This window comes from Panicum virgatum, chromosome 3N (assembly GCF_016808335.1).
Source record: "Panicum virgatum strain AP13 chromosome 3N, P.virgatum_v5, whole genome shotgun sequence".
NCBI lineage: Eukaryota > Viridiplantae > Streptophyta > Magnoliopsida > Poales > Poaceae > Panicum > Panicum virgatum.
In genome coordinates, this window is record NC_053147.1 from 64,478,847 (window position 1) to 64,494,855 (window position 16,009).

Here is a 16,009-nt window from a genome sequence, read left to right on the forward strand (position 1 = left end):
CCGTTGGATCGGCCAATCCTCACACCCCCCCTCCTTGTCGGTTGTTCCCTTCCCACCAGTCGAAACCGCCGCCGCCGCCGACCGCCCACTCCGCACGCCGCCGCCGCCGCCGACGCCGGGGGCACGGTAAACCCCTTAAATCCCGACCCACGCCGGGGCATCCGGAACTCTCCGCTGCCGCCTCCAGAGCACGAGGGGAGGGATGAGGGAGGTGGTGACGGTGCAGGTCGGCGGCTTCGCGAACTTCGTCGGCTCCCACTTCTGGAACTTCCAGGTGATCGATTCGACTCGCCTGCGGTGCCTCCCCCTAGCGATTCCCTAGCCTCTTCCTCTCACCGCCTTCTGCTCCGCAGGATGAGCTGCTCGGGCTCGCCGACGACCCCGGCGCCGACCCGGTGTTCAGGACCGCCGCGCTGGACATGGACGTCCTGTACCGCGCCGGCGAGACGCACCAGGTGGAGGCGCCCGCCCGCTTGTGTCGGTGGTGGTCAGTATTCACTACGCTTCTCGTGTTTCCTCTACTGACGCCGCTCGATTTCTTCAGGGTGTGGCCACCTACTGCCCCCGTCTGGTATCGGTCGGTTCTCGAGGTGATTGACCGACCGTGTTCTTCCTTCACTTTGCGTCTGCTACTCTGCTCATGCCGAACATTAGTATATTACTAGTTTGATGGGTTTAAGCCGGCTCATTGCTCTGTTTCTCGTCATGCACACTGTTTTGTTTCCTGTCATGTAAATCACTTGATGATGGCATTTGCAGGGTCTCTTGGCTCTTTGAGTTCCTCCGGTACTCTGGGTTCGAGCAGTGCTGCTGCTGATCAGCCTAACGTCTTCACATGGCAAGTGATGTTCTATCCTCAAACCTATATGTTCTAACTACTAAATCCATCATGCATCATCGGTCTATGGTGTTTGGATTTATATGAGCTAATGATAAATATGCAATTTGTTTTGTATGCTTGGGGTTGCTTGTGTAATGGGGGCTAAAATTGCACTAGTTGTAGATTGAAGCTTTGTATGTGTATGTGGTGGAGCCAGGATTAAAATTTACCTATGGCGAACCAACTACCACCTACTGTATTCTAACCAATCATACTTGGTAAACCAATGATGGTGGCGGGGGTGTTTGTCGGCCGGCAGGTATGGCGGCTGCCATGACTCGCCAGACTGTAGCTCGTTATATTCCTGTTAAATAAACAAATTCAGCTTTTCATATAATTGTAGGAAATTATTACTTCTGGAAGGAACAATTAACCAGCCTTAGCCTCTTTGTACAAGCATTCTGGGGTTTGTAATGCTGCATACACTCATTCAGCCCTCTGAAAATTGTTATCTGCTTAGTTTTTTCCTGGAACATTACCCAGCTTTTGGCTTATAATTGCCTATCATTGGAAATGTTGCTTTGTACTATTCGTGCGATAAGATGTATGCTGATTATTGTGTGATGAGGGAGCACAAGTCTGTAGCATGATATGACAGGATAATTGAATCTTTTGATGAGCTGATCTCAATTGTTGCAGGTCTGGAAATGTAACGAAATCAGTAGCAAAACCTCATGAGCGGAACTTGTTTCTGCAAAGTTTATCTGAAGAAGAACAGAACACAGGCTCTAGCAATGACCAAAACAATGCCAAGAAAAGTGTCGAGGATAAGGATCTGGTTGAAAGTCTAGAGAACGGAGTCAAATTTTGGACAGATTATTCGAAAGTTCAGTATCACCCTCAGAATTTGTGTGAGTTGTATGGATCATGGACAGACTTTGACAAGTTCGATAACTATGGGACTGCAAGGGAGGTGGTTTCAGAATGGTCTCAAATGGAAGAGTTGAATGAGAGGCTCAGGTTCTTTGTTGAAGAATGTGACCATATTCAGGTCCTGTCTTTTTTTTAACAGGAAACTATCAATAAACACTATCTGCAGTTAGTCTTGTACTGTGGGCTATGTTCACTTATGCAGTTAGTGAATTTCGTGGAACTTCCCATCTTGCCTTTGTTTTGAGGTCTTGATCTTTTAAATTGTTTATCTTGATTTACTGCAGGGTATCCAGTTTATTGTGGATGATTCAGGAGGTTTTTCCAGTGTAGCTGCACAATATTTGGAGAGCATTGCTGATGATTACACAAATACTCCTGTATTGCTATATTGTGTGAGGGATCCAGTCTCCCATGGGTCTCCCAGAAATCAACGTGAAACCGTCATAAGATCTTTGCATGATGCTGTGTCATTTTCAAAACTTTCATCCTCTTGCAATCTGATCGTACCGATGGGACTGCCTTCGCTAAGTATGCTTCCATTTGCTTATAATCTTTTACATAGATTTCCATGTTCAATTATGTGCTTCTGTTATCCCTTTTCCATGTAGCATGTCTAACTTTGCAGATTTTTATAATTCTACTAAATAATTAATTTCTTGTTCATTGCTCATGAGCCAAGTAAGCAGTCAATGGTTGTAGCCTTTAAGTTAATTAACTCACGTGCACCTACTATTGGTGAATGCAATTCACATTCCATTGTAAAGCAGCTTTATTAGCATTTCTATTACTATTTTTATCACTTTTTTTATACAGTATTATTTTCAAGACTTGTCATATTTGTGCAGCTAACAGTTTCCTTTTAACCTTGCATCTGCAGGTTACTTGTCACCTTTGCTTTCTATAAAGGATGAGAAATACTTCCACTCTAGTGCCATTTGTGCTGCAGCAATACATTCACTGTCTGTTCCATTTAGGCTACAACATGTCGGCCCAGCCTCAGATTCAGCACATTCATCTGGTAACCTTGATATTGGTGAGCTTGTGCACATATTATCTGATCAAGGTAGGCAGAATATGGTCACTGCACTGGACGTGGCAATGCCTGCCCCTTCTTTGACAGGTAAATAATAAATTTCTTGTTTGCTCAAGTTTGAGTGTAAACTGATTTTGTTTGCTGACTGCATGCTCCTGCTTTCCAGATAGAAAAGGTCCAAGGACCATACAGAGGAGCTTGCGCTCTCTGACCCCTGAAATCAGTGATGAGGACGAAGATCCTTATGCTGTTGAGTCGATGGTGTTCCATGGAGCTCTGGGTTCAGGTCTTGTTCCTTATAATCAGTTTTATTTGTATTCTCTGTTATTCTGCTACATTTTGTTTTGGAAAATACTACTTGGCTAGCAGACTTTTGGCAAACTTTTGTATGTAGCAGTAAACTTGTTAACCTACATTTTTTAACACAGGTGGGCAAAGGGCTTCCATATCACAAGTGAAGGACTTTGTCTGTTCAGCTTTGGAACGCAGGGAGACAAAACCAAAGTTCTCTCATCTCTCAGTATCACCCTGCCCCCTCCCAGTCCCAGTCCCATTCCCATCGATTTTCAGCAGCAGCATAGGCCAACATGGCGAAATCCTCAGCAACGACCTCCCAGAAGGAACCAGGCCAAAGGGCTCACTTGATGTCGTCTCAATACCAATGGCTGCATGTCTGAGATCGAGCAACACCATAGTGCCCTTCATCGAGAGGCGATCAGTAAGTCTTCAGAAGATTGGGATGTCCAGGGGCACGCTGGGCTCCCAGGTCCTCCGGGACTGGGGCTTCGGGAAGGAGGAGGTTGAGGACATGGGCGAGCACCTGGCAAAGATGCTGCGCCCATTTTACCCCGAGATGGACCTATCGTCAGACTCCGACTAGATGGACCGTCATAGATGAACCATCTTTGCCAGTGCATCGTGCAAAGATTGGGTCAGTTTTGGTCTGGGGGGGGGGGGGGGGGTTGATTAATGTGATGTCGCCGTGGTGAGATGTCTTGCTGTGATGAATTCCTCTTATCTGTGTTCAATGGATGCAGAGCGGTACAAGTAGTTCTGAAATATGACCGTGTATCTGTTGAGGAAACCGGAGATGGGATCTGAGTGTCTGGGCGTGTCACCATGTCAGCGCTCCGCATGTGGTGCACGTGAATCTTAGCGACGCTCACGTGCGCTGCCACGTGCAGCTGTTGTTGTAGTAACATTCTGCAATTTTGATGCAGAGGTCTGGATCTGTTCTGTACCTGCAAACCGCAGCTGTGGAAACTGAAGAACAAAATTATTCAGAAGTCTGAAGTCTGATTTGTTATCTGCTTGTTTTAACTTCACGAGCGTCAGTCTGAACTGTGCATCTAGTGGTCTAATCTAAAAAACTTTTTCCATGCAAGAAGACACGCATCAGATCCTCATATCATCTGTATCCAAACAGAAACAAGTTCTTGCAGTTGAGTTTAGATTGATCTAAACAAGAGGGCAGCTACAACGACCTTGCATGTCCAGATACCACCCAGCCGGCGCTTTCTTTTCCTATCCCTGTTGTTCCATCCATCGTCTCGATGATCAAGGAGGAACACTTTTCTTGGCCCTTTCCATCCTTTTTGTACTTTCTGTGGAACGTTTCTCTCACCTTTCCGATGGAAACATTTTTGCCTTGGTCATTAACATGAGCATGGCGTGTAAAGCTCTTGCCACTCAAAAGGGCGGCGGCGATGTGGAATTTACTAAGTTTGTTAGAGATTCAGTAAATATCTAAGATATACCCAACGACTTCCATGTAAAATCTTGGCGGTATAAACACGACTTAGCCTAAAAATCACCTCAATCCGCCATTAGCGAGGAACAAAACCTAGTGCCTAGTTGTGATCAAATAAGAAATTTCCAAGACAGCCTTTTTCCCCCTTCTTTTCTATGGTAAGAGTTTTTGAAGAACAAATAAAGGTGGACAGCATAAACCATGCATGGAAAGGCAACAAGAACACCAACCAAGTGATGGTGGGTTGGTCGTACCATAAACTACGATTGGGTGAATGATGAGCCCTATAAAAGATTGGCACTTGGCACGCATGATTGGTGGCGTCGAGGCTCACATGGCCGGCATGAGCCCCAAAACGCGTGCGATGCGACCAACTGCGACAGGCCAGCAAAAACAAACACCATCAGCATAGAGAGAGTAGTTGGTTAAAGGAGAGGTTGACATGGATTTATAGTATGTTTATCATAACTCATTAGCTTTTGATCGGGGCGAGTGAGTGGCGACGGCGAAGACGACACGACAGGCGATCCAGATCTTGGGGACGGTCCTTTTTTTTTTGCTACTGTGTCACCGATCAAATTGAAAGCCCCGCGGTCTGATCTAATCTGAGTATCTGACCCTTGTCCGCTGATACGAATTTTTTTAAAAAAAAACGCTCGACAAAATTTGAATCTCTGCGTTGCATCCAAAAAATTTTGAATCTACACATGCGTCGTTTGTGATTTTTAATGGAGGGAGTATATATCCTTTTCAAGCAAAATAGAAGATTCAGATTCTCATCGGTCCCAGAAGCGAAAATGTGTAGCCTCTTTTTCACCTGGTGCGCAAACTTGCTTATCTTTTATCGATTCTGTTAGAAATACTATATTTTTTTCATGTATTATTCTCATGCCAACATTACATTTTTATTAACAGAAATTACGTATCAAATCACAGGAACCTTCACATGTCCAAACTATCAGTGGATCTTCCGGTGAAAACAATTTTCTAGCTTGTCTGATGAGACGGCGACGGTGGCTTCGAAGTCATTTTCTTCTTGAATCATCGTGTTGGAGGTCATTTTGGTATGATTATGTTACTTAGCTGTATTAGGCGATCCGAACATCAAGTTTCTAAAAAGATAAGAGATGTGATGGTTTGCTGCTACGTAAAGACTTTATAAGGACGAAATGAGAGCGAAGAAGAAAGTTGGAGCTCAGGCTTCTAGTTTTTTTTCTTTGTTTTAGAGTTTTCTTTCTTGTATTTTGAGACCCTCATTCAAGGTTTAGAGTCTAAGAATGTCACACCCGGTTTATGAAGGCAAACCGAATGCATCTCATATGTGCGCCAGGATCAGTTTACACACATATGATTAAACATAAAGTGAATATCACAACTAGTGCAAACGTAAAGAGAGTATTAAAGACTTTATTACAAAACCGAATGTCTTAAACGAATAATTAAACGTCTATAGAGTAGCAGCGGAATCTTCTTCAGCACAGGCAGATGACTGGGAGACATACGCCTAGAAATCCTCGAAGTCTTCTGGAAACTCCGGGCAGTTGTTATTACGGTCTGAGCAGCAAGTATGCAAGGGTGAGTACACTTATGGTTGGTACTCAACAAGTGGTAGAGAAACAACTATAATATATGCAAGGCTATTTCAAGGAATAGCTGACATGGTTTAACTGCACTCAGCAATTTTAGTTGGTCATATTTTATTAGCAAGCATTAACTAGATATAAGTATATACCATTAAACCCATAAGATAAGGATATACGAAGATATACAACAAAACCATAAGTAATAGCATCGATTTAGATCAACTTCAAGTTCAATTATCATGTGAGGGTCCAAGCCGCTCTTGACCGTGAGCACGGCTAACCGGTTAGTTTTAACTCTGCAGAGGTTGTACACTTTCACCACAATTCGCGTAAAAGCTCCGAAGAACTTTAAACCCAACCATGCAAGTGCGGGCCAAGCACCATATCACACTTCCTTAGGTATGACTGCATAGGGACGCTACGAGGCCTTTACAAAGATTCCCTAACCTATGACAACCCGCTAAGGTTTCAAGCCAAAGTGGTCATAACACTGCCCTAATGAGGTGATACCTTGCCAAAGGATCATAAAACAATACCAATTGCCTCAAGAGGACTGAGCTATACCCCATCAATGCATCCCCTCTTGCCCTTTCGGTAAGATTGTCACAAGCTAGAGTTTCTAATTAATCAGCCAAGACCAGAGCCATATAGTAATTGTGGTTGTACTGTTTTCTTGGGTGGTTCTCCATGTTCCAATTAACACATATGATCTTGATTAACAATATTAAACCATCATGAACATGAAGTAATAAACATAGCATTTGTAATATTATCCACCCATAACCAAGGTAAAGCGACTAGCATAGCTACCCAACATGTAAATAAACCCAAGTTGATCAAGGAATAAGGTAAACAATACTAGGCATGTCCTTAACTCGGTTCCCATCATATTATAAACACATGCATGAACATAAAAGTAAATGTGATAGATTTGGTGATTTCATGGGTCAAAACATGATCAAGGGTCCACTTGCCTTCCTCAAACTGCTGCTGATCCGGTCCTCCGAAGTCTTGATCTTGATGCTGCTCCTCGAACTGCTGATCGTCTATCGCACCAAACACGCACATGCAAGCAAACAAGTACAAACAATAAGAAACAGTACACCAAACAATATAAACAGTACAAAAAGAGGTTACTAAACTATTCTACTCGATGCAACGATCGCGTGAGCGCAAAGATCATCGAAAACGGATCTAAAACGAGAAAGTTATGGCTAAAACAAGATTTAAGGGCTGAAACATAATTAAACCTTATACGCAGGGGCTAACTCATGAAAACAGGAGCTGATTTGTAAATATTTTTCACTACAGTGGACGGCGGATTCTAATATGGAAAAACAGAGGGGCTTAAGTGCAAAAAGACCATGGTTGACCGGTATCTGATTAGTTGACTTGGATCCGATCTAATTTGGACCGTCCGATTTAGATCTGACGGCCGCAATCGGGTCGGGGCTGAGCGGCGGCGCTGGCGGCGGCGCATAGCGCCGGCGACGAGACTGGGGCGGCGGCGCATCGCCGGCATGGGCCGAAAACGGCCGTCCGACTTGGATTTCGAACGCGGCTGGCACTGGGAGCATGCGCGCGGCACGGGAAACTCATCTAAGGCAGCGGCGCGGGCTATCACGGGCCGAGCGGAGCTCACGGCGGCGCATGGCGGAGGTGCGGCAACGGCGAGCGTTCCCGGGCGAAGCGGGGCGAAAGAGAGGGTAAAACAGGCCGGTGAGCCTCACTACCTCGGTGCGAATCTCCTGGAGGGCTTGAAGTCGACGGGGAGCGGTGGAATCGGCGATGCAACTTGGAGCTCCAAGCTCCAACAATGGAGACGGCGCGGAAGCTAGGGTTTGGCGAAAGCAGCGGCTGCGGCTTTGGGTTTTGGGTTCCAGGGGTCGCGGGGCGTTGCTTTTATAGTACGGGGCTGGGCCTTGGCGTGCGGGCCACGCCGAGTCGGGGCGGCGCGCGCAGCGTGCTCCTCCCGGACTCGGGGAGAGTCCGAGTCCTCCCCGAGGTCGGGGATGACGGACGGGCCCCACGCGACAGAGGGAGAGAGGGCGCTGGGCTGGACTGGGCCAGGAGGCGGGGAACGGGCCGGCGCGAGGAAACCGGGCCGCGGGAAGGAAAAGGAAAGTGGGCCGGTTTGGGCTGGAAAAGGGAAGGGGAAAAAGAAAAGCCTTCTCATTTTCTGAAACGGTTCAAACTCTTTCAATTTAAATTCAAACCCAAGGATTTGAATTTAAATTGAACAACAAGCAAATAAAGATGCAAACCAGCATGAAATGCACACACCTATTTTCCTTATATTTATTTTATGGCTAAATATTTTATTTGATTCCCGACATATGCTCTAAATTCAAGATAAATTAGATGAAACCTTATCGAGCCTACAATATACCTAATCAAATTTATTTAGGTTCCTAATTTGAAAATACGGGTGTTACAAACCTACCCCCTTAAAAGGAATCTCGTCCTCGAGATTCGGCTGGGCTAGCAAAGAGCTGGGGGAATTCTGCCTGTAACTCATCTTCTCTTTCCCAAGTAGCCTCATCCTCTGCATGATGACTCCACTGAACTTTACACATTCGTATCCTCTTACTCCGAGTAATCCTCTCTAATGTGTCTAGGATTTTGACCGGATACTCAGTATAGGTTAGATCATCCTGCACATTCAATTCCTCCAGTGGCAATTTCTCCTCTGGCACCCTCAAACACTTTCTCAACTGAGATATATGGAACACATTGTGCACATCGGACAATCGGGCCGGTAGTTCTAGCTCATAAGCTACTTCACCCCTCCGGGCCAAGACTTTGAATCTGCGCAAACCTCTGATAGGTGACACTTTGAGATACACAAAATCTCCTTCTTCAAAGATCAACTCTCTACGTCCCTTGTCTGCATAGCTCTTCTGTCTTGACTGTGCCACTTTCAGATTTTCTCGAACAATCTGTACTTGTCGTTCGACCTCTTTGATGATCTCTGGGCCGAACAACTGGCTTTCCCCTGTCTCACTCCAATATAATGGAGTCCTGCACTTTCTTCCATATAATGCCTCAAATGGTGCCATCTTCAAGCTAGCCTGGTAACTGTTGTTGTATGAAAACTCTGCGTACGGCAAGCTCTTATCCCAACTACCTCCGTGCTTTAGAGCACAAGCTCTAAGCATATCCTCTAATACCTGATTGGTTCTTTCTGTCTGTCCATCCGTTTGTGGGTGATATGCTGAACTGAAATTCAACTTTGTATCCATAGACTCATGCAATTTCTGCCAAAACCGAGATGTGAACTGAGTACCTCTATCTGACACAATCTTCTTGGGTACCCCATGTAGGCAGACAATCCTGGATATGTATAGCTCTGCCAGTTTGGCTCCCGAGTAGGTAGTCTTCACTGGAATGAAGTGAGCTACCTTTGTCAACCTATCCACAATAACCCATATGGAATCATAGCCATCTTTTGTACGTGGTAACCCCACAATAAAATCCATACCAATTTCTTCCCATTTCCATTCTGGTATTTTCAATGGTTGCAACAAACCGGCTGGTCTCTGATGTTCTGCCTTGACTCTCTGACACACATCACATATGGCCACGTGAGCCGCAACATCACGCTTCATGCCATACCACCAATATCTTTCTTTCAAGTCCTGGTACATTTTGGTACTGCCTGGATGAATCGAGTAGGCGGAATCATGGGCTTCCTTTAGAATCTTTTCTCGTAGATGATCCACCTCTGGCACACATATCCTCTTTCTGAACCACACGGTTCCATGTTCATCCTCAGTAAAATCAGGTGCCTTGCCTTTTTCTATCAGCTCCTTGATCTCCTTGATTTTATCATCCTCAAGCTGACCCTTCCGTATCTCTTGCTCAAGAGTCGGCTCGACTTCTATAGTGATTCCCTCAGTATGACCAACAAAACCAAGGTTGAGTTTCTCAAACTCCCAGCACAATTCTTGAGGCATCTGGCTGACTCTCATTGCATTTACATGGCTCTTGCGGCTCAAAGCATCTGCAACCACATTAGCTTTTCCTGGATGGTAGTGTATCTCCAGGTCATAATCCTTTATAAGCTCTAACCATCTTCTCTGTCTCAGGTTGAGATCATTCTGGGTGAATATGTACTTCAGACTCTTGTGATCAGTATATATCTGACATCTATGTCCCAACAAATAGTGTCTCCATATCTTCAAGGCATGCACCACGGCTGCTAACTCCAAATCATGAGTGGGGTAGTTCTGCTCATGCTTTCTTAACTGACGAGACGCATAAGCAATCACATGTCCCTCTTGCATTAGCACACAACCAAGTCCCTGACGAGATGCATCACAATATATATCGAAACTCTTGTGAATGTCAGGCATAGCCAACACTGGAGCTGTAGTCAGCCGCTTCTTTAATTCTTCAAAACTGGCTTGGCACTCATCTGACCATACAAACTCTTTTCCTTTCTCCAATAGTGAGGTAAGGGGTTTCACTATCTTGGAGAAGCCTTCTATAAATCTTCTGTAGTAGCCTGCGAGTCCTAAGAAACTCCGGATTTCTGACACTGTCTGAGGTGGTTCCCACTTCAACACATCTCTGACCTTGCTGGGATCAACTGCAATTCCTCCATCTGTGATAACATGACCAAGAAACGAAACCTCTTTCAACCAGAATTCACATTTGCTGAGCTTGGCGTACAACTGATGCTCCCTGAGCTTCTGCAAAACAAGCCTCAAGTGCTCCTCATGTTCTTCCTCATTCTTGGAGTACACCAAAATATCATCGATGAACACCACTACAAACTTGTCGAGATACTCCATAAACACATTATTCATCAAGTACATAAAGTAAGCTGGTGCATTGGTCAACCCGAATGACATGACCGTATACTCATACAACCCATATCTGGTAGTGAATGCGGTCTTGGGAAAATCCGACGGTCGTATCCTCAACTGGTGAAACCCTGACCTCAGATCGATTTTGGAGAATACCTTGGCTCCTCTCAGCTGATCAAACAAATCTTCTATACGGGGCAACGGATACTTGTTCTTGATAGTAACTTCATTTAGTGACCTGTAGTCCACACACATCCTCTGTGTACCATCCTTCTTGTCCACAAAGATCACTGGGGCTCCCCAAGGTGACGAACTAGCACGAATAAATTTCTTATCTAACAATTCCTTTAATTGTTTCTTAAGTTCTTCTAGTTCACCAGCGGACATCCTATATGGTCTCTTAGCAATAGGTGCAGTGCCAGGTAAAAGATCTATGATGAACTCAATGTCACGTTCAGGTGGCATACCTGGCAAGTCATCGGGGAACACATCTGAGTACTCGCATGCTATCCTGATGTCCTCTATCAGAGCAGCCTTCATCTGATTCACCGTACAATCTGCTGATGTTGGAGGGGTTGCAACAAACTCAAACCTCTCACCTGCTGGGCTAGTGAGGAGCACTGATCTCTTGGCACATTGAATGACAGCATCATACTTGGTCATCCATCCCATTCCAAGAATGATATCAATACCACTGGACTCCAGGACTATCGGATTTGCCACAAATTCTCTGCCCATAATCTGTATTCTAACCCCATAACACCGATACATAGCCTTCATATTTCCCCTAGGTGAATTTACTAGCATGGTTCTAGGCATAGTGCAAAGAGGAATAGAATGCTTGGCTACGAACTGAGCAGATATGAAAGAATGCGTTGCTCCAGAATCGAATAAAACTGATGCAGGAGCTGAGTTGACGAGAAACATACCGAACACAACATCTTGTGCCTCCTGAGTGGACTCCGCGGCAACATGGTTCACCCTTCCATGGATGTAGTTCTGCTGTCCACGGTTGCCCTGGGGAGTCTGGTTGTTGTTTCTCGGCTGCTGCTGCTGCTGTGGCTGTTGTTGTTGAGGGGTCTGTCTCTGCCCACTGTTACTGGATTGACCTGGCGTACCTTGGTTATTTCTGTTGGGACAAGCGTGAGCAAAATGCCCAAGCTGACCGCACTTGAAACAAGCATTGCCTCCAGAAGATGCGGGGTTGTTGTTTCTCACAGGGGTACCGGCTGGAGTGTTCTGACGATTCTGCTGGGGAGTGGAGCGTTGAGCTAACTGCTGATTCTGCTGGTACTGCTGAGCTGGGCGCTGGTACTGATACTGATTCTGCCCAAAATTGACATTTTGTCCTCCTGTGCGGTACTGGTTACCTTGCGGGGGTCCAAAGCGCGGGCGCGAATTGCTAGACTAGCCTTGTGACTCGTACTTCCGCTTCTGCTCGCCCATCTCCTTGCGAGCATTCTCCACAGCGATGGCATTGTCCACCAGTTTCTGGAAGCTATCAAACCTGTGCACCAACAACTGATATCTGATAGGTGCAAGCAGCCCTAGCCTGAAGTAATCCTGCTTCTGCCCATCTGTGGCCACGTCTGCGGAGGCATAGCGGGACAGCTGGATGAACTTGTCCCGATACTCACTTACGGACATTCCACCTTGCTTCAGAGCTAGAAATTCCTGCCTCTTCAGCTTCATCAAACCCTCAGGTATGTGGTGCTCCCTGAATTGGGTCCTGAACTCATCCCAGGTGATGGTGTTTTGATCAACATGGGCGGCGGTATAAGCATCCCACCAGTCTGCTGCAGTTCCTTCCAATCTGCCTGAAGCATACAGTACCTTCTCCCTGTCTGTACACTGAACTATATTTAGCATCTTCTCAATGGTCTTGAGCCAGTCATCGGCGTGAAGAGGATCTGGAGAGTGGGAGAAAGTAGGAGGTCTGTGACTCATGAAGTCACGGTGGCGATCTCTCGGTGGTGGCTGTGGAACTGGAGCTTGATTTGCTTGAGCTTGTAGATTGGCCATGACATTGGCCATTTGAGTCAATAGCTGTGTCTGCGCAGCAAGGAACTGCTCCATCCCTGCTGGTGGTGGTGGCGGTGGCCCGTTGTTCTGGTTGTTGCCTCCACTCATGTTGTTGGGTTGCTGGTTGTTGCCTCTTCTCTGACGCTGCACTGCTGGCTGATCAACTCCTGATCCGGACCTGGTGTTCACCATCTGACCGGTTAGACAAGTAAGACTCATGAAATAATCATGGTAAAATATAGGTGCAAGGAGGAGATAGAGACAATATAAAATAAAATAGATAACCCCAAGCTTTACTAACTAGCTAACTTTATTAAAAACTTGATGCAATTATGGTCATCACTCCATAATTACACCGCAATCATTACAAAAAACCAACTCACGAGTGTTCACAAAACCAAGCATTCAAACACACTGATTAACTAACACACTTAAACAAACGTTCACGAGCTAGCGATTACAAAAAGACTCTTTACAAGACTCAACCTAAACTCTTAAGCCTATCATCTAATAGAAACGGTTCTGGTAGCCACGATCACCGAAACGAAGCCTCTTGCGCGGGGGTGACAAGGCGGGATGTGGGGGCTCCCCCTCTGGAACAGGTGGAGGCGCCTCTCCTGCAAGCTGGGCCTCTAGCTGGCGAATCCTGTGGTGAGCTTCTCTCAGTCGGTCTTGGGTGTCGTCCAGCTGGTTGACGACGTTCCTTAAGTCCATGTCAACTCCGGCGAGAGCTCGCACTGTGACATTGACGCGGTTCTCCTCGTCCTCTCCAAGTGTCAACTCCGTATGCTCTGTCCCACGAGCACGGCGAGGAAGGTGCTGATAGTCTGTGTGCTCCAAGTCTCGGCGGTTAGTGTGGTTGAGAGACCAGAGAGCCCTCATGGCAGCATGGCTTACTGAGGCACGGTAGGTCGCCATGGGTGTTGAGGAATCGTGTGCGGAGACGGTCATCATGCCTCGGGGTCCAGTATCCACCCTTATGTGGACCCGAGTGACGAAGTAGTCGCCGAGCGCAGGGTCTTCATAGTGCCTTGTCTTGTACAGGGGAGCCACGGGGTTGTGAAGCTCTTCCAGTGTATCCCGAAGCAGTAGGGGGAAGTGACCCTCCTCGTGGGTTGAGGTGTAGACGCAGTACAGTCCCCTTTCTTCTGGCGGGTCATCATTCTGATCATCTTCATCATCATCCTCATTGTCCGGGTCCTCTGGGCCTTCTGGGTCTCCTCCAGCTGGTACAGGCGTTGGAGCTGCTGGAGCAGGAGGTGCAGGTGGCGATGCTGGGGCTTCATCCTCGGACATCTCCAGGGGCTCCTCCTCTTCTCCTCCTTCAGCGACGGCGGTCGCTGGAACCTGAGCTTCGAAATAGGCCAGTGGCGGGCCTAGATCGTGTGCTGGCGTCGGCGACGGTAGAGATGACTGTATGTTCCCGTCCGCATCGACTTCCCGGATGTTGCCTTCTTGGTCTTCATCGAAGAAGTAATCCATCCCGGGCACTTCCTCAACCTCTTCCTCCGGCTGAGCTGGAACTGGAGCAGGTGCTGGGGCGGGTACTGGCTCAGCGGGTGCAGGAACAGTACGACGGGCGAAGGCACGACCTCCAGTGCGCTTGCGTGCAGTCTGCCTAGTTCTGGCCATCTGAAGAACATGATAGAAAGGTTTTAGAACATACTTGAAAGAAAAGACAAGTATGCGTTCAAGGATGAGATAAAAGCTATCAATAAGGATTAAGCAGATATGCATGAAAGAGCATGGCTACTAAGCAAGATAGACCTTAATTTTCGACCATTTCTATCTAGGCTAACGTCCTACAGTCAACACTGCTCTGATACCACTTCTGTCACACCCGGTTTATGAAGGCAAACCGAATGCATCTCATATGTGCGCCAGGATCAGTTTACACACATATGATTAAACATAAAGTGAATATCACAACTAGTGCAAACGTAAAGAGAGTATTAAAGACTTTATTACAAAACCGAATGTCTTAAACGAATAATTAAACGTCTATAGAGTAGCAGCGGAATCTTCTTCAGCACAGGCAGATGACTGGGAGACATACGCATAGAAATCCTCGAAGTCTTCTGGAAACTCCGGGCAGTTGTTATTACGGTCTGAGCAGCAAGTATGCAAGGGTGAGTACACTTATGGTTGGTACTCAACAAGTGATAGAGAAACAACTATAATATATGCAAGGCTATTTCAAGGAATAGCTGACATGGTTTAACTGCACTAAGCAATTTTAGTTGGTCATATTTTATTAGCAAGCATTAACTAGATATAAGTATATACCATTAAACCCATAAGATAAGGATATACGAAGATATACAACAAAACCATAAGTAATAGCATCGATTTAGATCAACTTCAAGTTCAATTATCATGTGAGGGTCCAAGCCGCTCTTGACCGTGAGCACGGCTAACCGGTTAGTTTTAACTCTGCAGAGGTTGTACACTTTCACCACAATTCGCGTAAAAGCTCCGAAGAACTTTAAACCCAACCATGCAAGTGCGGGCCAAGCACCATATCACACTTCCTTAGGTATGACTGCATAGGGACGCTACGATGCCTTTACAAAGATTCCCTAACCTATGACAACCCGCTAAGGTTTCAAGCCAAAGTGGTCATAACACTGCCCTAATGAGGTGATATCTTGCCAAAGGATCATAAAACAATACCAATTGCCTCAAGAGGACTGAGCTATACCCCATCAATGCATCCCCTCTTGCCCTTTCGGTAAGATTGTCACAAGCTAGAGTTTCTAATTAATCAGCCAAGACCAGAGCCATATAGTAATTGTGGTTGTACTGTTTTCTTGGGTGGTTCTCCATGTTCCAATTAACACATATGATCTTGATTAACAATATTAAACCATCATGAACATGAAGTAATAAACATAGCATTTGTAATATTATCCACCCATAACCAAGGTAAAGCGACTAGCATAGCTACCCAACATGTAAATAAACCCAAGTTGATCAAGGAATAAGGTAAACAATACTAGGCATGTCCTTAACTCGGTTCCCATCATATTATAAACACATGCATGAACATAAAAGTAA

General features: G+C 46.0%; 2 protein-coding genes across 2 annotated transcripts; one reads left to right on the top strand and one right to left on the bottom strand.

Annotated features, from left to right (window-relative positions):
• Positions 1 to 4,092, top strand: LOC120666723 (protein misato homolog 1-like). The gene is made up of 9 exons (XM_039946638.1): positions 1 to 274; positions 354 to 455; positions 545 to 590; positions 760 to 838; positions 1,520 to 1,871; positions 2,038 to 2,281; positions 2,631 to 2,873; positions 2,953 to 3,072; positions 3,215 to 4,092. The coding sequence occupies exons 1-9, from the start codon at positions 203 to 205 to the stop codon at positions 3,664 to 3,666; spliced, it is 1,710 nt and encodes a 569-aa protein (XP_039802572.1). The 5' UTR covers positions 1 to 202; the 3' UTR covers positions 3,667 to 4,092.
• An 8,235-nt stretch (positions 4,093 to 12,327) lies between these two features.
• On the bottom strand, positions 12,328 to 13,194 carry LOC120666724. Its single transcript, XM_039946639.1, has one exon. The coding sequence runs from the start codon at positions 13,169 to 13,171 to the stop codon at positions 12,338 to 12,340; it is 834 nt and encodes a 277-aa protein (XP_039802573.1). The 5' UTR covers positions 13,172 to 13,194; the 3' UTR covers positions 12,328 to 12,337.
• Between the last annotated feature and the right edge of the window lie 2,815 nt (positions 13,195 to 16,009).

Bases quoted from the DNA above. Each gene is read 5' to 3' on its own strand.
- LOC120666723 (XM_039946638.1), top strand. From the start codon at position 203: ATGAGGGAGGTGGTGACGGTGCAGGTCGGCGGCTTCGCGAACTTCGTC. The intron at 275-353 runs GTGATCGATTCG...TCTGCTCCGCAG, and splicing joins CCCACTTCTGGAACTTCCAG to GATGAGCTGCTCGGGCTCGC. The intron at 2,282-2,630 runs GTATGCTTCCAT...TTGCATCTGCAG, and splicing joins GATGGGACTGCCTTCGCTAA to GTTACTTGTCACCTTTGCTT.
- LOC120666724 (XM_039946639.1), bottom strand. From the start codon at position 13,171: ATGAGTCTTACTTGTCTAACCGGTCAGATGGTGAACACCAGGTCCGGA.